This window comes from Macaca thibetana, chromosome 5 (assembly GCF_024542745.1).
Source record: "Macaca thibetana thibetana isolate TM-01 chromosome 5, ASM2454274v1, whole genome shotgun sequence".
Taxonomy (NCBI): Eukaryota; Metazoa; Chordata; class Mammalia; order Primates; family Cercopithecidae; genus Macaca; species Macaca thibetana.
The window spans coordinates 21,812,607-21,836,551 of record NC_065582.1 but is presented as its reverse complement, the minus strand read 5'-3'; the positions used below and the strand labels follow the sequence as shown (position 1 = coordinate 21,836,551).

The 23,945-nt window shown below is 36.1% G+C and overlaps 1 protein-coding gene across 2 annotated transcripts in view; it reads left to right on the top strand.

Annotated features, from left to right (window-relative positions):
- The first annotated feature begins 9,520 nt into the window (after positions 1-9,520).
- ANXA10 (annexin A10) overlaps positions 9,521-23,945 on the top strand; it is a 77,922-nt gene continuing 63,497 nt past the window's right edge. Inside the window, exon 1 of one of the 2 annotated variants that reach the window (XM_050789910.1) lies at positions 9,521-9,774. In XM_050789910.1, the coding sequence (XP_050645867.1) occupies positions 9,709-9,774 (66 nt within the window). In that variant the 5' untranslated portion in view covers positions 9,521-9,708. Of the gene's footprint in view, positions 9,775-17,555; positions 17,775-23,945 lie in introns of those variants that run through there. The other variant, XM_050789911.1, reaches the window with a different exon arrangement.

The window sequence follows — 23,945 nt, the reverse complement described above, 5'->3', positions numbered from 1 at the left end:
TCTTGTAATGTTGATTTGGTTTTGGTATTAGTATAATCTAGAGTCACAAAATGAGTCAGAAAGTGTTCTACTCTATTTTCTAGAATAAATTTGGTAGAATTGGTATTATTTCTTCCTTAAATGGTTGGCAGAAATATCCAGTAAAACCATGTAGGCTGGAGGTTTTCTTGCCGAAAGGTTTCTAAATACAAATTCAATTTTCTCAATAGATATGAGGCAATTTAAGTTAACTGCTTTTCTTGAATGAGTTTGGGTAATTTTAGTCTGCCAAGAAATTTAAATTGAATATATATGGACATCGAATCATTCATAGCATTCCTTTTGATAGGAATGTCCTCACCAATTTTTATGTTTATAGTTTGTATCTTAGTTTTTCTTTGTAAATTGGCTACAGTTCTATCAATTTTGCTGTTGTTCAAATAATAAGCTTACTTCATTTTATTTCCTTATTTTTCTGTTTTTAATTTTATTGATTTTACTCTTGTCTTTACTACCTCCTACCTCCTGCTTGCATTGCATGTAAATTTCTATTATTTCTCTAATTTCTTATGGTGAAAACTTAAATTTTTGATTTGAAAATTTTACTTTGTTCTAATGTATATATTTAATGTTATAAATTTTCCTTTAGGCACTGAAACAAATGAGTATTAAAAGTGGCAGACTTGTGTGATAAATGTAGATGACTGAATTTGTTTCTTCTCTTGTTTGTTTTTGTTTTTTGAGGCGGAGTCTCGCTCTGCCGCCCAAGCTGGAGTGCAGTGGCCGGATCTCAGCTCACTACAAGCTCCACCTCCCGGGTTGACGCCATTCTCCTGCCTCGGCCTCCCGAATAGCTAGGAATACAGGCGCCCGCCACGTCACCCGGCTAGTTTTTTTGTATTTTTTTTAGTAGAGACGGGGTTTCACCGTGTTAGCCAGGATGGTCTCGATCTCCTGACCTCGTGATCCGCCCGTCTTGGCCTCCCAAAGTGCTGGGATTACAGGCTTGAGCCACCGTGCCCGGCCTTCTTCTCTTGTTTTGATCAGCAAAGGTCCATGCAGTCTTGAAAGCTTTTGGGATCTGTAGATTTGGGCACTTTTTTTTTTAACTTTTATTTTAAGTTAAGGAGTACATGTGCAGGTTTATTATACAGGTAAATTCATGTCATGGGAGTTCGTGGCACACATTACTTTGTGACTCAGGTATTAAGCCTATTACCCCTGCATTATTTTTCCTGACTCTCTCCATTCTCTCACCCACCTCCCTCCAGTAGGCCCCAGTTTCTGTTGTTCCCTTCTATGTGTCTGTGTGTTCTCATTATTTAGCTCCCACTTATAAATGACAACATGTAATATTTGTTTTTCCCTTCCTGTGGTAGTTTACTAAGGATAATGGCCTCCAGCTCCATCCATGTTTCTGCGAAGCACACAATCTCATTCTTGTTTATGGCTGTGTAGTATTCCATGTTGTATATGGGCCACATTTTCTTTATCCAGTCTACCATTGATAAGCATTTAGGTTGATTCCATGTCTTTGCTATTGTGAATAGTGCTATAGTGAACATACACATGCATTTGTCTTTATGATAGAATGGTTTATATTCCTTTGGATATATACCCAGTAGTGGGATTGCTGGGTCAAATAATAGTTCTGTTTTCGGCTCCTTCAGGAATCACCACATTGTTTTCCACAATGGTTGAACTAATTTACACTCCCACCAACGGTATATAAGCATTCCTTTTTCTCTAGAAGCTCACCAGCATTTGTTAGTTTTTGACTTGTTATTAGTAGCCATTCCGTCTAGTCTGAGCTGATACCTTATTGTGGTTTTGATTTGCATTTGTCTAATAATCAGCGATGAGCTTTTTTTTCATATGCTTCTTAGCCACATGTATGTCTTCTTTTGAAAAGTATCTGTTCATGTCCTTTGCCCACTTTTTGGAGTGTTTCACACACACTCCAAACATGGAGTTGTTTGCTTTTTCTTTGTAGATTTAAGTTGCTTATGAATGCTGGATGTTAGACCTTTGTCAGCTGCATAGTTTGCAAAAGTTTCTCCCATTCTGCAGGTTGTTTACTATGTTGACAGCTTCTTTTGTTGTAATTTATTGGATCCCATTTGTCAATTTTTGCCTTTGTTGCAATTGTTTTTGGTATCTTTGTCATGAAATCTTTGTCCATTCCTATTACTTGGGTACTTTTTAATGCAAACAATTTTAGGTCAACAATAAGTACAAACAAGTTTGGGTCAATGATATTTTAAAATCATTTGTTATGAATTTTTATAGTATAATGTATGAGAAATGGATAAAATATAGATTGTGGACCTGTAAAAATCTTAAAGTTTTAATTTTACAACTCAGTTAAGCTAGGCATGTCTAATTTTATATCAGTGTGATTCTTGAAAACAATATAGTGTTCCATGGAACTCTTGGAAGAACAACCAAAACCCGTGTGATATTACAGGCAGGTGCTAATTATAAGAAGAAGAAAGAAGAGAAACAGAATGAATGATAATTACTATTACTTGAAATACATATCTCATTAATCTTCATAGTAACTGAAACTTACAAAACATCTACAACTTTTATTTTACAAGGTGTGAAGTAGGGGAGTTAAAGTAATTTACTACTTTGTCCAGCAAGGAACAAAGATCATTTAAAATCAAGTCTGCTTTACTGACTTACTTTAGTGAGATATCTATGTCTGTTATCACAAGAAAAATGAAGGGGAGGTTCTAACATTTTCTGGCAATGCTTTATTTTTTACAATGCCCAGAGAAGGTAAAATTATCAGATGTTTGGATACATGACACATTATTTTTGCTCCAGTTTGTCACTTACTTGATAGATGTATGCTTCTTTTTATGCCCTTCTCTTCCCAATCAGAAAAAAAAAAAAGTTAAATCATATAAAATACATTACATATAAAAGTTCCTGCTATTTTTAGATGTGTTTCCTATGAGATGCCTCAAAGATGGAGGCATTTAAATTAGTGGCAAAAAGTATGGAAAGCCTCATGGAGTTCTTAGGAATACTATCCCCCACGTTGCAGGTTAGTTTAGAGCCTCTTCAAAAGACCAAAATACTGTAAAATTATCACATTAGAATTCCTTTTATATGGATTCCATTGGCAGTAATATAAGCAGACCAATCAAAAAGAGAAAATATGAATTTACTTGATTACAAAACTTAAATAGTTCTTTGGGGATAAAATAGATTTAGACCAAGAATGTCAATAAAAAGGGGCAACAGAATGAAGGAAACAAAGAGCTTCAGTGGAGAATAGGAGCAATTTAAGTGTTTAGAGATTTTTTAGTGAATATCTCTCTGACATTGTTAATTTCACTTTCCAATTATTTAAAGTGATGAGAAATTATTGTATTTATCCTTTACCCAAAATATATTTTTGAACAACACTAAAATGTTTTTTCAGACAGTTTAATTAATTAAACTCAGGATAATTACTGGAGGCAAAAACCATGGCCTTTATTTCATTCTTAAATTGTTCATTTAAACTCAGTAGGACTAGTTTTCCATAGGTCCTATATTAGTAAGTTTAGGCTACTATAACAAAATACCATAGACTGGGTGGCTGAAATAACAGAAATTTATTTATCACAGCTCTGGAGGCTGGAAAGTCCAAGATCAAGGTGTCAGCAAATTCGGTGTCTGTGGAGGGCCCTCTTCCTGGCTTACAGATGGCCACCTTCTTGCTGTGTCTTCACATAGGAGACAGAGACTCAGCTCTTTCTCATAAAGATACTAATCTCATCATAGGGTCCCCATTCTCATGACCTCATTTACATCTAATTATTTCCCAAAGGCCTCATCTCCAAACACCATTATATTGGGGGTTAGAGCTTGAACATATGAATTTTGGGGGATATGAACATCCAGTCCATTTAAGTACCATTACTTTTCTGTTACTCTTAGATAATTAAATGTTCGTAAGTCACCTGCACTCACAAAAATTTATAGAAATTTAAAATGTCTAATTTTGTGTCAAGGTAAAAATTCTTCCCCTTTTTAGACCATATAGGGTTACTTCCTGAAATTGCCATGGCATTTGTAAACTGTGATGGCACTGGTGGGAGTGTCTTTTAGCATGTTAATGTATTATAACTAGAGTATAATGAGCAGTGAGGACGACCAGAGGTCACTCTCATTGCCATCTTAATGTTGGTGGGTTTTAGACGGCTTCTTTACCGCAACCCGTTGTATCAGCAAGGTCTTTATGACCTGTATCTTGTGCTGACCTCCTATCTCATCCTGTGACTTAGAATGCCTGTCTGGGAATGCAGCCCAGTAGGTCTCAGCCTTATTTTACCCAGCCCCTACTCAAGATGGAGTTGCTCTTTTTGAAACACCTCTGACATCTAGTATCATTTAGCTGGTATTATAATCATTTCGCACTGATACACTATGGCCTTCAAAGATGTTTCTTTGGGTCCATTGTAGGTTTTTAGGATATTTCTCATGGCAAACAATCTTCTCTTGCCATCTTCTTATCAATCTGCTCCCTCTTAGAGTTCCTGTCGTTCCTTCTAAAGGAAAATTTGGAGCCAGATCCCTTTAAAATGGCTTATGGCCAACTCCTCCCACTTTGTAGCACTTATGTAATCTGTGGCAAAGTCTCACATCTTTTGTCTCAATAAACTCTGGGAGTGCAACGAATTATTGGAATTCAGACATCCGTGGTGAAGCCACCCTCTCGTTTAAAATAGCTACGTAGCCATGCACTCTGAGCTTTAGACATTTCTCAATGTGTACCTACTGTGTTCCCCAAACACGTTACACATTTCAAGTTCTCTGGGTGGTCTCCTTGATGCTGACATCACCACCCTTCATCTCATTCCCCATGGCAGGACAAGGCGGTCTCAGAGAACACTATCACCTCTACCCAAGTAAATCCCCTTTCTAACCTCATCTAGGTTGGTAAGTGGCTATGAATAACAACACTGATTTTTAGAATGTTCTTTGCAAATCTGTTCTAGGGAATCTATTCACTTTGGAATGTGAATGCTCTTGGCAGCTATTATTTTGCCATCAGGTTACAGCCTCAGCAAAAACTGAATTACAAAGGGACCAATTTTAAAATCTTGTTAAGGTGGTACATGAACATTTTGACTGTTTCCCACATTTTTTCTACTATGCACCCATCAAATGAGAATTTCTACCAGCCCTCACTTTCCAGAAAGGAGATCAATATATGTTTGGTGCAGAGCAACCCATAACTGATTTCTGCTCAACATACCGTATTTGTTCAGCAAAAATTTTCATTTTGATATAAAACACAGTATGAATTTTAATGGATTTTAGTCTCCTAGGCATATGTGCTCAAGGTTTTTTTTTTTTTTTTTTAATTATCAAAATTCTCTTACTTCTTCTATCTTTGTAGCTATTACATTTCTTAAATGAAGGAAAATGATACCAAATACTCCAAATGCAATTTATATCAGAAAATTGATTTGGACTTAAGTACATGTTAGGAAAATGTTAGGTACATTACCAATAATTAAAAGTATAAAATAAATCACCAAGTTAGTATTATTTTTTAAAATAAAATGATAAAATTTCATTCCCCCTTTAGGCAAGTGACTTTAGCATTTCCTGAATCTGTCATTGAGTGGTTTGGCAAAGAGCTGACAGATGAATTTGAAGATCTTTTTAAAAAATAACTGCAGACTCCTTACCATATAATTTCATGATAATCAATATTTGCTGAATCATCTTTTTCTTACCTACACAAAATCATAACAAAAATATACATTTAATGTCTTTATAAAACTAGGTACTCCTGAGAAATTAAAAAATTATCTTTAAATATATTTTAAAAGCATTTTAGCTATATTCAGCTAAGTTATCTAAGTTATCTCACTCAGTTTATACTCCTTACTATAACGCATCAATAAACTCCATGTTAGGCCGGGCGCGGTGGCTCACGCTTGTAATCCCAGCACTTTGGGAGGCCGAGGCGGACGGATCACGAGGTCAGGAGATGGAGACCACCCTGGCTAACACGGTGAAACCCTGTCTCTACTAAAAATACAAAAAATTGGCCTGGTGTGGTGGCGGCGCCTGTAGTCCCAGCTACTCGGGAGGCTGAGGCAGGAGAATGATGTGAACCCGGCAGGCGGAGCTTGCAGTGAGCCGAGGCCACTGCACTCCAGCCTGGGCAACAGAGTAAGAATCCGTCTCAAAAAAATAAAAAATAAAAATAAATAAATAAATAAAAAACAAACTCCATGTTAGAAGTAGAAACTGTTAACCAACTGATAGAAAACCAATCAAGATAAAATGCACTCCTTTTGTCTCCTTTATTCCCTGGTTTAGTTATAGCTAGATGTATAGTTAATGTTTATAAAGAAAACTTCTAGTAACGAAATGCCTTCCACCCATATTAATGAGGCCACAACATTTTTATTTAGTGTTAATTCTCTTTTTTTTTTTTTTTTTTTTTGAGATTTGTACATCTTATTTCACTGAATAGAATAGAAATGCTGTGTAGGACATTTATTTAAAATAGTTTAACGTAAAAATTACCTTAAACAAACCGACTCTTATTTCTAACTCTGTAATATATATTATTTGTCTATCAAGGTTAATTTCAAAATTCTAAAACTTTTGTTTCCATTGAAATTCTTTCATATAGAAGTCTACAAGTTCTTCACTATATAGTTAAACAACTCATTTATGGATTGCCCAGCCAGGTTTTATTTAGCTGCAAACTGGCTTTACTTTAAAATCACATACTCTTGCTTAAAAAAGTATTAAGGAAAGGAAAAAAACAACAACAACATAAAACCAACCACAGCCAAGCATTATTATAAAGGTAAAAATCTGCTGCGAGTAGAATTTCATGATACTTTCGAGAATAGTCTATCAGTGTCCAAAAAGGAGGAAAGTAAAAGGTAATCTAAAGGACCATTCTTTTTCTCATTAACATCTCAAGAACATACAGTTCTCTAGATAACAATATCACTGGTCTCTGCTACTGAAAGCCAAATAACTTTTAATCTCCAGGAATCTGTTGCTGTTTGTGAAATAGATGATTGTGCTTTGTGAGTGCTGATTACTAACCTATCTAAAAACATCAAATGAGATTAAAGTTGCTGAAATTTTAGAATCACCATTCATCTAAGGTTTGTAATACCATTTTGTAGAAATTGTTCTAATACTTCAACAGAATTCAGTCCTTCACACATTAAATGTCAGCATAATCTCTGTTTTAAGTGTGAGGTTCAGGAGTGCATACGTTCCTTGAGGATGAGCAAACACTTCAAACCCATGTTAAATTTGCTTTATGTTTAACCCTTCAAAATTACTATGTTTTATCCTTTCTAGATTAATTTATGTGTACTAGGCCTTTTAACCACTTTATGCAACATTAAAAACATAAAATAAGCCTTAATTTTTCAAAATGTGAGAATAATAACCAAAAAGAGTAGAAAAGCATAAAATTAACAGGTAAGATACACTATAAAAGCGCTAGTTTAAATCCGCAACACTTTAGAGAGGACACAATGCTCAAGGCACCTATTCTAGGCTGCCAATTAGTAAGCCACTGGCTTTGTATAAATATTGTCACTTTTTCATATATAATATAGAAATAGGAACACTTACCTTGCTTAATACACTCTTGTTAACATCAAATAAGATAAAGAATATGGAGGTGCTGTTTAAACTGCACAGTAGCTATACACATAGTATAATGCCTCCTTCACTTCTAGAATGTCGTGATTTGCAAAATATACTTATCACTGTTTTATTTGGGGCACAGGTATGTTCACTGAATTTAAACATTATTTCAGTTCTTTTTAAATAATATAGTACTGATGAATAAAAAGCATGTAATGACATCTTATTATTAAACTATTTATAGGGAGAACTGAATAGTATTTTCAGATCTGCTCCATGACATTTATCTTCAAGATAAGCACAATAGACTTCAAGAAATATCCTATTAGTGGTATATTATGAAAAGAAAAGCCAGGCTGGGTACAGTGGCTCATGCCTGTAATCCTAACACTTTGGGAGGCTGAGGCAGGTGGATCACTTGAGGCCAGCAGTTCAAGACCAGCCTGGCCAACATGGAGAAACCCCATCTCTACTAAGAAAAAACACGAAAATTAGCCAGCCACAGTGGCATGCACTTGTAGTCCCCGTTACTCAGGAGGCTGAGGCAGGAAAATTCCTTAAACCTGGGAGGCAGAGGCTGCAGTGAGCTAAGATTGTACCACTGCATTCCAGAGTCTATGCAACAGAGCAAGACTCTGTCTGGAAAAAAAAAAAAAAAGGCAACAAAAGAAAAGTCAGATTACAAAAAAAAAAAATGTAAATGTGACTTCATTGTTTCATTTAGAAAAAATACCTTATCACTATATGTAAAGATGTGAAAAGCACAAGAAGAGCACTTAGTGGACTATTTTCTCTTTTGACAGCTATTAAAATATTTAACAATAATTTGTAGACAATGAGATCATAAATGACTTTTCTTAAACTTTTTATGTCAGAGGTTTTTTAACTTGCCAAATTTAATACATTAAGTATATATTAATTTTCTAATGACTAAAAAATATTCCCATCTGTATTTCTCCTTCATGTGGAAGACTAGTCTAGCGATCAAGAGCATAGCCTTTGGAATCAGACAGATTGGGGTTTCAGTGTAGGCTCCATACTTTACTAGCCATATGACCTAGCAACAGAAATGAATCTGCCTGCCGACACGGTGGCTCATGCCTGTAATCCCAGCATTTTGCGAAGCCAGGGTGGGCAGATAATTTGAGGTCAGGAGTTTGAGATCAGCCTCACCAACATGGTGAAATTCCATCTCTACCAAAAATCCAAAAAAAAAAAAAATAGCCAGGTGTGGTGCTACATGCCAGTAGTCCCAGCGAGTCAGGAGTCTGAAGCAGGAGAATCGCTTTAATTTGGGAGGCGAAGGTTGCAGTGAGCCAAGATCATGCCACTGTAGTCCAGCCTGGGCGACAGAGGGAGACTCCATCGAAAAAAAGAAAGAAATCAGTCTCTCTAAATCTATTTCTTCAATTTTAGTAATAGGACCAATCCCATTTGCTTGTATATTTGATGGCTTAATGCCTGAGAGTGAAATATGCTGTCTTAGTTCATTGTCTGCTGCTATAACACAATATTTAAAACTGTGTAATTTATAAAGAGTAGGAATTTATTTTCTCACAGTTCTGGAGGCTGGAAAGTTCAGGATCCACCCGCTCTCACTTGGTCTGGTGAGAGCCCAGTCTCTGCTTTCATCTCACTTGATCTGGGGAGAGCCCAGTCTCTGCTTTCATCTCCCTTGGTCTGGGGAGAGCCCAGTCTCTGCTTTCATCTCCCTTGGTCTGGGGAGAGCCCAGTCTCTGCTTTCATCTCCCTTGGTCTGGGGAGAGCCCAGTCTCTGCTTTCATCTCCCTTGGTCTGGGGAGAGCCCAGTCTCTGCTTTCATCTCCCTTGGTCTGGTGAGAGCCCAGTCTCCGCTTTCATCTCCCTTGGTCTGGGGAGAGCCCAGTCTCCGCTTTCATCTCCCTTGGTCTGGGGAGAGCCCAGTCTCCGCTTTCATCTCCCTTGGTCTGGTGAGAGCCCAGTCTCTGCTTCCACAATGGTGCCTTGAACGTGTGTCCTCTCTAAAGGAAAAATGCTGTGTTCTCAAGTAACAGAAGGTGGAGGAACTCGTTTTATCAAGCCCTTGTATGAAAGTACATAATCCCATTCATGAGGACAGAGCCGTTATGGCCTCATCACCTCCCAGAGGCTCCATCTTCTGATTCCATCAACTTGGTAATTAGGTTTTATTGTAGATATTGGAAAAGACACCACATTCAAACCATAGCGCAGGGTAATATAAATTATTTAGCACTATTCTTGATATATATTGAAAACTCAGTGTGTTGACTATGACTTTTGAACACTTACTTACTATGAATACTATTATTCGTGATATTGAACTACTTTTCTTCCCTTTACTTTTTTACATTTATTCAACTTTCATTTCAGTTTGAAACCTTTCCCTCTGGATTCTGGGAATGCTGATCAAATGCCTTCTCATATTTAATTTTGCAGAAGAGAATGCTAATGGCAGTTTGGTTATTTCTTTTGTAAATAACCTAAATAGGTCTAAATATTATGTTTCAAATGTTAATCTTGTTTTTTTTTTCATTAACATTCTCCAACATGAGGTAATCTCTTTTAATTTAAGGATGTGATTCTTTCATTACTTAAATTTATGTTTTATTTATTCTTGTTTTTTCTTTCATTGCTCTGCTATCTTCCGGGGGTGTGTGTGTGTGTGTGTGTGTGTGTGTGTGTGTGTGTATATATATATATATTTTTTTATAGACAGTCTCACTCTGTCACCCAGGCTGGAGTGCAGTGGTGTGGTCTTGGCTCACTGCCACCTCCGCCTCCCAGGTTCAAGTGATTCTCCTGCCTCAGCCTCCCAAGTAGCTGGGATTATAGGCACCTGCCAGCACACCTGGCTAATTTTTTGTATTTTTAGTAGAGATGGGATTTCACCATGTTGGTCAGGCTGATCTTGAACTCCTGACCTCGTGATCTGCATGAGCCACTGTGCCCGGCCTAAAAATCTTTTGATGGGAATTGAGAGGGCTCGATGAGGATTGGGCAAATTTGTGGCATAAGAGTTTAGGATTGGTGGACATATAAGATACTTGGCTTTCAAAGTAAATGTATTAGTTCCCTGTTGCTACTATAACAAATCAGCACAAACTTAATGGCTTGAAATAACAGATTTATTCACTTACAGATCTAGAGGTCATAAATTTTGAAATCAATTTCACTGAGCTAAAGTTAAGGTAGCAGCAGAGATGATTCCTTCTGGAGACTCTAGGGAAGAAACAGCGTCCTTGACTTTTCTAGCTTCTAAAGGTCATCTACATTCCTTGGGCTGTGTTTCCTTCCTTCATCTTCAAATCTGGTAACACAGCATCTTGCTTTCATTATCATGCTGCCTTCTTCTATAGTCAAATCTTCCTCTGCCTCCCTCTTATGACAAGACATTTGGAAAGGTATTTATGGCCCACCCAGATAATCCAGGATAATCTCAAGAATCTTAATTAAACACATCTGCAAATTCCCTTTTTCCATACAAGGCAACATTGATAGGGTTCAGGGATTGGAGATAGGATATCTTGAGCCTTGAATAGTAACTAGCCATATGATACTCTCTCTTTTAAGTTTAGTAGTCTTCTATTGAAGTAATTTTCAATGACATCTTCCTAGAAAATTGTTTTTTAAAATAGTAAAAGCATGTTAGTTGAAGATACTCTTAGATCTTAATTGTAAGAGGATGGGTGAGTGAAATCAGTTCCCCTCTATCTCTTTTTTAACTCCAGACATCTACCTACTTAATTGTAATGACTGTATGGCAACTGATTTATCATAAATTTGGTCATGTAGCAAATTTCTTGGCAATTGGCTGTGATAGCACACCAGGAATTATCCAAACGATTGCAGATGTCCATGACTCATAAGGCTGATTTTCATTTAGCGCACCCTCTCATATACAGGTAGAGTGAAGCAATCAATTGTCATAGAATCACAGAATTTTTAATTTTCAATTGAGTTCTGAGTTTTTCTAAAGCAGTCACCATACAATGGGACCATGTTTATGCTACGTGGTTTATAGGTACCTGGATTTAACAGCTTGCACTGAGCTTTGCAATTCAACTGTATCTGTTTCGAAAAGTTTAGAACTATATTAATATGTTTATCTTTGGTTAATAGATTTTTGAAATATTGTTATACACTGCAAACAATTGATTAGTTATAATCCCAGCCAAAGTGTTAGGCCTTGAACTGTGAGAAATAGAAAGTACTGCACAAAGCATAATTCCTAATTATGGGGGTATAAAATGAGCTTTGTCCCCCAAACAAATTATTTCAGTGATTTGAAAGTACTGCAATAAGGTGTACACACACCAAACTAAGTGGTACAAAAATGAGGGAAAGAATTTAAGATTTTTGGTCATAATACTTTGGCATAAAATTTGAAAAAATAATATTACTAAGCCTGTTTTAATATCACTGACTGTACTAGTGCTAATGAACTATCCATCAGTTCATTAAATTTTAGATTGATTAGATAATATATTCATACTTTCTTTACAATCATAACACTGCTAGAAGCTGAAGTAAGCTTTAAGATTTAAATCAGGTTCTCAGAATTTCTATTCCAGTGACTGTCTCCCTAAAGATATTTTCCTGAGGCTAGAAGAACACAGGAAATAAAGATTAACAATTATCTTACTCATTTGAAGCTCTATGTTTTCATGTTATTTGACTAATTAGTTTAAGGACCATCCAGCAAACACATGCATACTGCTCCTCTTTTTTTTTTTTTTTTTTTTTTTTTTTTTTTTAGCAATGATTTAAACTTATTTTAATTTCATGGATCTAAGTGCAGGGTTTGTTACATTGGTAAACTTGTGTCATGAAAGTTTGTTGTACCTAATAGTTATTTTTCCTGATCATCTCCCTCCTCCCAAAATCCACCCTCTGAAAAGATCCAGTGTGTGCTGTTCCCCCTCTATGTGCCCATGTGTTCTTATCATTTAGCTTCCACTTATAAGTGAGAACATCTGATATTTGGTTTTCTGTTCCTGTGTTAATTTGCTAAGGATAATGGCCTCAGGCTCCAACCATGTGCCTGCAGAGGACATGGTCTCGTTTGTTTTTATGGCTGCATAGTATTCCATGGTATACATGTACCACATTTCCTTTTTTTTTTTTTTTTTTTGAGACAGGGTCTTACTTTGTAGCCTAGGCTGGAGTGCAATGATACAATCTCAGCTCACCACAATCTCCACCTCCAGGGCTCAAGCAATCCTCCCATCTCAGCCTCCCAAGTAACTGGGACCACAAGCATATACTACCATGCCCAGCTAATTTTGTGTAGAGATAGTGTTTTGCCATGTTGCCTGCTTAGGCTGGTCTGGAACTCCTGGGCTCAAGCAATCTACCCGCCTCAGATTCCCAAAGTGCTGGGATTTCAGACATGAGTCACCACGCCCAGCCTCTATACCTCATTTTATTTATCCAGTCTATCACTGGTGGGCATTTAGGCTGATTTCCTCTTGATGCTGAATAACGCTATCATGGGGAAAACCCTGATAGCTTCACTCCCCCAAAATACCACCAACTAAAATGTATTCCAACTAACCTCTGTTGAAAGTTCATGACCACAGATGGGTTTACACAGTGGTTGTGCAAATAACTTAAAATCAAATATTAGACATTCTGTTCGTAAAAAATTTCAGCAAGGCAGACAATGGGAATTTCTTTTTGAGTGTCTTACCGTCTTTCCATCCCTCCCTACAATACACACACAGACACACACACACGCACACACACACACACACACTCCCCTCTTTCTTCTTTCTTTTTGAACTGACATAAAAATAAGAGCTCATCCTTTTAGAATTTTGTGTTTACTTGTAGGGTCCTTTGAAAATGGAAATGTTTTTATTCACATAAGTGAAAAAAAAGTCTTAATAGCATATGTTATTTTATTTTACACAAATTACAGCTATAATGGGAAGGGCACTAACCGCGAAGTTAAATTTGGATTTGAATGTTGGCTTCATGAGTCAATACCTGTGTGGCTTTAAACAACTTACTCAGCCTCATAGTCTTCTCGTGTGTGAAATAAGATTAATATTATCAGTCTCACAAGACTGCTGAGGTGATTACCAAGGAAATGCAGGTGTAGATGCCTAGAGCATAGCCTGCTTATATGAATAATGAATTTTTAAAACCACCAGGTAAACAGAAGATGTCACTGTGGTACCTGGATTTTTTTATACTTTATGAACATTCTCTGAGCTCACATTACATGTAAGGCACTGCCCTAGATGCTTTGAAAAGCAAAAAAAGAAAGGTACCTGCCCTCCAGAAGTTTTAAATTTAGAGACAAAGACAAATGCAAAAAAAAAAAAAAAAAAAAGGAAGGCCATGTGTAATAGAGATGCAAAGAGAATAATAATAATACTTGGTAAAATCTGTAAAGACTTCACATAATATAGTTTGAGTGTGAGCTAGGTCTCAAATTTTGGGTGGAATATAATCCATATAGATAAAACATGTGCAGAAAAAAAATAATTTGACTTTTGAACCTAAGAATTCACTATTAAACAGTCTATTGACAAGCACGAGTAAAACCCAAAGACTGAGCCTACAGATGTGACCAGCTTGGAGATTTTAGACAAAATCACTATATTCCATTTGTCTTCTTCTGAATCTATGCATCTTTGTGTAAATTATATGTGGAGTATTCCTTTGAGCCAATTTTGTTTTGCATGAGCCAGTAATGGGCCGGTGACCATTTACTTCAAGAATAACAGAAGTATGGTGTTTATTATGGCATCCTCTATAGCCAGAATAACAAAATAAAATAAATAAATAAAAGAATGAGCATCTCCAGGTATCTCCCCACCCCCCAAAATATAACTAGAACTTTCAGTAAGCTACTGAATCAGAGAGGCAAAAAGGCACCATTTTAACTTTTCATATTTTATTTATTATTATGGAAGAAATCCAATTAATATGCAATGTGTTTTAATAACTAAGAAACACATCCAATTATGGAATAAAGGTGGTATTATAAACTGGTGTCATTTTTCATATAGGATGACTACCAACCAGAGCTCAGTAAGGCAAACTTTTTTCCAGAAGTGGGGATGTGTTTGAGCCAAATCCACTCATTTTTTAAATCCATGTTCTTTGTGACCTAACAATGAAGTTTGATTCATCAAAGTCACTAAGTGATGAAATACTATGAAATTTACTAGCAATTATTTCTCCATTTAATTTTATAAATTTCCTCCAGTTTCACTAATATCATCAGCAAATTTTACACACAGAGACACACACACACACACACTGTGGTGTTATTAACAGCTTTACTACTCTGTATCTCATTAGTCTTAGCCTTGGCTAATTGTAAACATCAAATCCATCATAAAATAGTAAGTACTCAGCCAGGCACGTGTGGTCCCAGCTACTCAGGAGGCTGAGGTGGGAAGATCACTTGAGCCTGGTTGGTTGAGGATGCAGTGAGCCATGATTGCACCACTGCACTCCAGCCTGGGCAACAGAACAAAATCCTGTCTCAAAAATACTAATAAGAAGAAGTATTCAAATATCTCTGAAAGCAATTCTGAAATACTTATCCCAAAGTGATATTTGAACAATTGGAAAAAGTGTGTGTTCTCCAAAATAATTCCCTTTAAAAATACAACCTTAAGATTAAATACATAAATATATGCTGTAATTTGTCTAATCTTTGGCAGGAACACATCACATCACTTAATTGTTTCTTATAACACTCTTTGTATTACCAGCTGCATATACCAACTCTTTGTGAATAGGTACTGAATCTCCCATGTAGAGCTCTGCCATTGTACGGTGAGTCCTCACCTAATGTCGTGGATAGGTTCTTGGAATCTGCACCTTTAAGGAAAACAATGTATAACAAAATCAGTTTTACCCACAGGCTAATTGATACACGCAACAGTTACGTTCCTACATCTCTCATCACAAAAACATCACCGAAGTTCTAAACAGACCAAAGACTTCCAATATCAAAATTGAAATAAATGTGAGCTATACATACATTGAAGAAAGATTAGTAAAAACAAGATAAGTGTTTACCAACTTATTCCAGTTCAGGATTACGGGTGGCCCCAGAGCCTATCCCAGCAGCTCAGGCACAAGGCGGCAACTGACTTGGCCGGGATGCCTGTCCACCACAGCGTGCATTCAGACAATACTCACTAATTCACTCACTCACTCACTCACTTACTGACACTGGGACCATGGGGACAAGCGGATGAACCTAATGTGCACATCAGTGGAATGTGGGAGAATACAGGGGCACTCGGAGAAAACCCACACAGACATAAAGAAAACATGCAAACTCCACACTGTCACTGCCGGGGATTCTTTTTTCCCCCTCATCAATTTATAACCAAATAATGTGGATCAAAATGACATTACTAGAGGACCTGCTGTGTGAAAGGATTGAGGACTGTTGTAAAACTCTAAAGAAACAAGGGGGGAAACAATGGGCTCTTGGCCTAATTAGCGTGGGATAGCAAAGAAATGAGCTTTCAAAAGATTAGATATACACATAAGCATTTCCTCTTTCAGCTGAAATGAGTATGGTGAATATTGTGTGATGATCAGTGTCCCAGCAGTTCCAGCCATGTCCCAGCCATGGATTTTCTATTTCAGGGAGGAAGCTATTGTCACTCTGCAGGTTCTCACTCACTTTGATTTATGCTGTGCTCTCAGCTCCTGAAAAGTTCTTCAGAACAACCTGAGAAGTGACTGTAATCTGATTGCTCTCTCGGAGCAGTAGGGATTCTACAATGGCACTAGTAGTGTTCTGTCTTCTGTAATGAGCTCTAGTAACGAATGGGGAGTTGGTACCCAAACTATAGAGAACCTGACTGGTATTTTGCTCAAAAAGGGTGTACTCTCCTTAGAAAATATAATCTGTACTCTAGAGGATTTCTCCTTCAGAGACATTTCATGATGGGGAAGCAGACTTTTAGAGATTTGCTTTTAAAAAATGTATGTGTATATATATTTTTTTAACCAAGAAGAAAACAATTCTGCAAATGTTGCTGAAATGTGTAAAAACACCTTCATGGTATATCCTATGTTTTACTTGGAGAAAGAAAGAATATCAAGAAGCAAAAATTATTAATCATGTTTTTCTGCATTTTTGTATTAATTTATAACTAATTCTAAAGTGTCTGGCTAACAGAGAACAATATTTGTGCAAATAATCAAAGATGATAAAAACTAGCTGAAAATATTTCATATCTGTGCTTGTTTTTATATTTACTCATTAACTACATGATTTTTATTTAGTGTCCCTTGATACATACTTTTCTCCCACAATGTGTAAGATTCTATCTCATAAGTCTTGTTCTCTTCTTAGTTCTAAGCATTTACTACTATTTCGATTTGTGATGAGGAAATAAGGCTGGAAATAATATGACATAGTGAAAAAGGAACTAATAGTGTCAGCCCATAAAACTATCTCAGGAAATGAGGTGGAACCTCATAGAGATAACCTCGTTAAGAGGAGTCAGAAAAATGTACATTACACATCCACATAATTGGAAATAGGCCATGATAGCAAACTAGGAATTACCAAAATGATTGCAGATGTCCTTGACTCATAAGGCTGATTTGCATTTAGCACACCTTCTCATATACAGGTGGAGCGAAGCAAGCAATTGTCATAGAATCACAGAATTGTTGATTTTCAATTGAGTTCTGAGTTCTTCCAAAGCAGCCACCATACAATGGGACCATGTTTATGCTACATGATTTATAGGTACCTGGATTTAATAGCTTAGACTGAGCTTTGCAGTTCAGCTGTATATGTTTCAAAAAGTTTAGAACCATATTAATATGTATCTCTTTGGTTAATATATGAGATATTTTGAAATATTGTTATACACGGCAAACAATTGATTAGTTACAAGCCCAGCCAAAGTGCGAGGCCTTGAACTTTGAGAAATAGAAAGTACTGCACAAAGCATGATTTCTAATTATGGGGCGCATGAAATTTGGTTGCGTCCCCCAAACAAATTATTTCCGTGATAAGATAGCACTGGAAAATAAGTATATACACACCAGATGAACTGGTACAAGAAATTAGGAGAGGATTTTAAGTTTTTTGGCTCAGCACCAGATAAATTCGGATTCAAGCCTCTTCTTTGCCACTCGGTAGCTGTATTGCCACAGTAAGTTCCTTACCTTTGCTGTGTCTCACTTTTTTCATTTACAAAATGGGGAATAATATAGCTGTAATAGCATAGGGTAGCTTTAAGGATGAAATACAATACCGAGAAATAGAGCTTTGCAATACTTAACACTCTGTAAATGGCAGCTATTATAGCAACTCATGAGAGATTATTTATAAGTTTGGTGACCAGAAAACACTAATGGAGACGGGGTTTTACTGGAACATTGAAATATATTATGAACTTCATAAATGTGAAACTCATTGGAAAAAAGTCAAAATAGGAAGCCTCGAACCTAGAAATATTACCAGATGTGAAAACTTGTTAAATAATTTTTATTTAAAGCTGGTTTCCTAGAAATATAAAATTTCCAAGCAATGTCTTTCCACCTGTTGCAATCTAATCAAGCGTCAAATTTTCACCTCAAGTAAAACATCACTCATAAGCACATCTTGGGGGAAAAATACTTGTTGGCAAAATTCATTTAAGAAAATATTAACACTTCAGGAACAAAAAAGCCTGGGTAAATAACTGGTTATAAGACTTAACTTTATTAATATATTTCTAGAAATTTATTGGAATATTGTTGGACAATTGTGGTCATTTTGATAATGGTACAGAATGTACACGTAATAAATTTTGATGACATCATAATGTTAATAAACTACCTAAAATATTAACAAGGAGAAGAGGGAAATTAGGAAGCAATGTGAAAGTATCAATATCCTCATCTTTTACATAATGTTTGTATTTGAATCCATCTAAAATTGAAAAATTGTTTATAAAATATAATGACTTAATGTTTTTATCTCTTCTCTTAACCTGAAAGTGACACTTTAAAATGTCAGTACTAATAGTGCTTATGGTGGATTTGTTACAAATCAGTACCTTTTTTCAATATCACTTCATTAGATTTTTTTTCATTTAATCTAAGTAGTATTTATCCCAAATTGCGTTTAGTAAAAGGTATTTCTTGCTTTATATCCAGATCTAGGACACAGCTACTTTGGCCCATAAGGAAAATATCATTTAGCTGTCTGCCTAAGTTTTTGGCACTTCATTCAGTGTATTTCTGTTTCTTTAATATAAAAGTTTTTAAAAAGCCATTTTATCTTTTAAAAATGTTTACTCTCCTAATCATGTTTTCATTTGATGCTTATAATTTTTAATTCTGAGTAGTAATACTGAGGGTTTTTAAAATTGTTTGTAGTTTTCTTCATTGTTTACATTCTTTGAGTAAACACATGTCTTTTACACACACCAAAAAAAACCACACACACACATTCTAACAAGACATTAACTGTTTTCTATTTTTCACTTGAAGATTAGTCATTTTTCTTCAAATTCCATGGAATTTTGTTAGGCTTTTGTGATACAATGTATCATCTTCCTTGAATCCATTGTGTATATGCATTTAATTTACAACAGGAAAACTATATTACACATGTTAGCCATTTAACCTTCTTCAAAAAGTAACATGACATTTAGTTATTTGAATCTAGGAAAGTTAAATTCTATAAAATTACAATAAGTGTGGGCTACAATTTTAATCAAAATGCACATAACTTTCAACGTGAATAGTTTAATTCTCTTTTAATAATATCAGTTAATCTCAAAAATTTGATTAAAAGCATTATCAAATAATTAAATGCTTAGAGTTAAAAATTGAGAGTAGTCTGTTCTTATTCAACAAAGATTCAAGTTTCATTGTTTTAGAATATTAAAAATCATGTTTTCATATGTTATAGTATACACTAAAAATATTTATTTCCCATATACCCTCAATTTTTTTTCATTGAACATGTTCTTTTCACAGGGAAACATTCCCTTTAGTATTTCAGCTTTTTTGTTTGTTTTGTTTTTGTTTTTCTGAGAAGGAGTCTTGCTCTGTCTCCCAGGCTGGAGTGCAGTGGTGCAATCTCCACTCACTGCAACCTCCACCTCCCGGGTTCAAGCAGTTCTCTGCCTCAGCCTCCCGAGTAGCTGGGACTACAGGCGCCCACCACCACGCCCTGCTACTTTTGGTATTTTTCGTAGAGATGGGGTTTCACCGTCTTGGCCGGGCATGTCTTGAGCTCCTGACCTTGGATCCACCCACCTCGCCTCCCAAAGTGCTGGGATTACCAGCATGAGCCACCGTGCCAGGCCAGTTTTTCAGCGTTTTAATCCTCCATTTTGACCTTCTGTGAATGAGACTCATTCTCTCAAATCCATATCCATTGAAGTCTCTTCAGATCCGTGGTGTTTTGATATTGTTTCTAAACCTCCTAATCTCATTAGAAATATAAGGGTAATAAGAGGATGGAGAGGAAGTTTCTGACTGAGATCAGGTGATCAAAAAATAGTTACCTCTTACTGGATTGTCTAGAAAGTAATTTACCTTGAAATTTGCACATACATTTTAAGCCCAATATAATACTATGTACTATAGAACTAAATTCCACTTGTGTGAATTACAACTACTGAGGCAATCCCTAGAACTGAGGTCAATATATCATATTGTATTAGGCCATTCTTACATTGCTTTAAAGAAATACCTGAGACTGAGTAATTTATAAGGAAAAGAGGTTGTGAGGACAGCATCAAGCCATGAGGGATCTGCCCCTGTGACCCCAACGCCTCCCATTAGGCCCCACCTCCAACACTGGAGACACATTGCAACAGGAGATTTGGAGGGGACACATATTCAAATCATATCACATACTTAGCTTCATTTCAACTTAATTTTGTGAAGGAATTTGTGTAATCAAAATTCTTCCAGTCTATTGAAAACTTTGAAAAGGCGAAATCAGAAATTATTTCAAATCAAATACAGTACTATTAATAAAATTACACTGCACAAAATCTATGGTCTTGAGAGCTTACGGTCTAGAATAAGCAGGAAACCATGTAGGTTTTTATGGGGTTCCACACATAAGATTGCTCAAATACCCTGAGTATGCAATGTGGAGTCCAAAGCCTTCCCAGATTTCTTCGGACTCCTAGCATCTTATGCTGCCTTGATTCTTTCCCTGTGTGAGCTCTATAGCTGTGCATTGTTGAAGAAACCAGAGCTGAGTAGCAGTTAAAATGGTTAAAAAAAAAAAAAAAACAAACAAAAACAAAAACAAAAACAAAAACAAAAAACCCGACTTCATTTAGGAACTATTGCAATAGGGGAAAAGAGACTTCAGTAATTGAATAGAACTGAGCTCAATTCCAAATATATCATGGATAAGTGGGGATTTATATTCAAGGGAGGCAGTCTGGAATGAAAAATTACTGAGATTATGCATCAAAAGTAGAAGGTTGATTCTGGTTTAACATACCTAACAGGAATCTTGCTGAAGGCAGGCCAGAGTGACCAGCCATCACTTGGGGGATGAGGAATTTGATCAGACATTGAGGTTCATCAGATATCACAGTTGGGACATTTTCTTTAAACCGACTTAGCAAGATTCTCATTACAATTGAGTGACGCCAAGACTAACAGAGACCCCCAAGTGTAGATGTCTAGTTGGGAACAGGATTCAAAGGTGCCCAACTAAAGTTTGACTAACTAAAGTTTAAACCGAAGAGAGACTTTGTCAGCATGTTATTTTTTTTTTCACCCAGATGAACCCAAATAACTCATTCTTTTCCCCAACTTCTATTTAAAAAAATAACTTATAACAACCTTTTAACAAATGTTAATGAAAAGTTGTTACTAATAAGGGGAGGTCACAGAGAGGAATTTTGCCTCATTTTCCATTCTTGTTCCTTGTTAGGTATCTTCCCAAATTATTTCCTGAAGATCCAAATTCTTCTTCATTTACTTGCAAGAACAGTTCTATTTCCATATTTGCACAGCCACTCACATTCAGGTTTACTCTCAAGAAAACTGAGGAAGCCTTGCTAATAGGACCGTTATTCTCAGAAAGCCAGTAGAATTAGAAATGGAAAATTTCTGCTGAAGTGCAATTGATGCTCTAGTAGCGCGTGCTACAGTTCCATGCCCAGGATAAAAGAGAGGGCACCAGGATGGGAGTGGACAGTTCTACTACAGGCATCATGAATGGCTCCATGTACAAGATGACTCTGGATCCAAAGCTTGAAAGATAACATCTTGTATAGATGTTCGCCATGATCATAAGGTGAAATCAAGAGATGGGAGTTGGGGAGGAAATATTCACACGGATGGAACACAATGAACAATGACACAGAAGTTCCTTTTAGCTGGAGTGTGTGACTGTGAGTCACGGTGTGGGAACAGAGGGGCTCAGGAGAGAGAAAATAAAATATGAAACTATCCAGGGAGTAAAGAATCAGGTCATGAAGAATGTTGTATACTCTGTTAAAATATTTGAAGTGAATCCCATGAGTCATCTATTCTGAGTCACAGGAATATGTTATGGCATATGCATTGAAAATGTTTAACTCTGAAGAACCAAAGTTTGACTTTTTCTATCCTATGTAATTCCTACATTGCTTATATGATACTGTCACTCAGTTGGATGGCAATATACTTTCTCGAGTGGGCAAGAATGGGATGTACTTAAAGCTATAGCGTACTGGGACATGTTCATAAGCCTAGATGCTCCCAAGGATGTTTCTTTCTTCTGAAAACCATGTATCACGTGGGCCAGAGTACAAAACAAATATTGAGAAGCATTGTTTTGGGCATTAAAGATTTTAAGCATGGAAAGGCAAATAATATTTGATCTTTTCGAAGGATCATTTTGGTAGACAAATAGAATCTACTTGGCAGCTTATCAGATATAAAAAGAAAGAAATAAAAATGAAAGAAAAATTGGCAAAGGTCTGTATTAAGTAGTAGTAACAGAAATTAAAAGAAGGCAAATTACATGAAAAGTATTGTAAGGCTAGGAATGAGGGAATGGGACTGAAGGGCTCATTAGCTGTGGAAGGGTAAGGAAGAGAAACAATGTGTTCAGTAATCCACCCTTTAGTGTTGGCTGTGTTTAAAGCCATTGAAACCACTTTGGAAGAACTCCTGGGAGACATGAGGCAGAGGGTGATAAATGGCTGAAGACCTTTAGGAGAGTTTAGAGCATTTAGTTCTGTCCAAAGTAAAATCCCAAGGAGCAATGCTCCAAAGCTAAGTCGATGCCATGTTCAGGGTAAATGCCCCGTGAAAGGAAATCCTAAGATTCCTGTACAATTTCCTCTTAGGACTCTTAAAGTCTTTAATTAACTAGAGATCTAGTATCAACTGCACTAAAATTAAGCTACTTCAAACACACAGAATTATCCATTGAAACCCACACTCTAGCATGTGTCTTGTTAGTCAAACTGTCACTTTGCCTAGCTGACATTTCAAACTCAAAAAGTCTTGAGGCACTCAGATTGTCAAGGTGCATGTGACTCAAAAGCCACATGAGAAAAAGTATTCAAATGTGGAAAGCCTAGGGATGTTGGAGCTGGAGGGATGTGGTTTTATGAATCCTGGCCACCTAATTGACTATAAGTGAAATATGATCCATATGTTGATGTACCTATTGATATGAGATAGTAAAAATACTTTTATCAACTTCATGTGCAAAACAAGTGTTTTTTTTTTTTTTCAGTCTGTACTGAGTCTCAGGAATTAATAAATTTGAAATTTTTCTGTCATTTAATATATTCATGGAGGTGGAAAGATAGTTTCTCGAACCAAATTTTAAACATACAAATTACTCATACTCTTCTGTATAGTAAGTTTATGTGGCTGTTTATTCTGTCTTCTAAAAGGAGCACATTCTTTATTCCTTTTTCAAAACCCAAATTCATATGTAACTAGAAGCAAATATTATATTTTGATTACCTTGTGGTAAAACTTAAATAGAGATGACAGGGATTACAATTTATTTTGCCTTAGACAAGTTATATATACTATTTCTAAATCTGGCCATTTTCAAAGAAATGAAAAAATCTTAATGCATACGGATACACATTATTTCTCACTGTCACATTGAAAAATGTACATTTTTTCAAAATTTCCAATTTACTCTAAGGCCAGAATAAAAAAAAAAAATCATGCATATAAAAAGGGCATTGTTCGAAAGGTATAAATTCTGGAAAACTCCTAAAACAGTCTCTGACTGTTCAAGGTAACTTTTCATAGTAAACTGCCATTATTAGGTTAAGTTAAAAATGTGTCTCAAAAAAAATTAGTAGGTTAAATTACAGTTAGTTAACCAAGAAATCTGTATT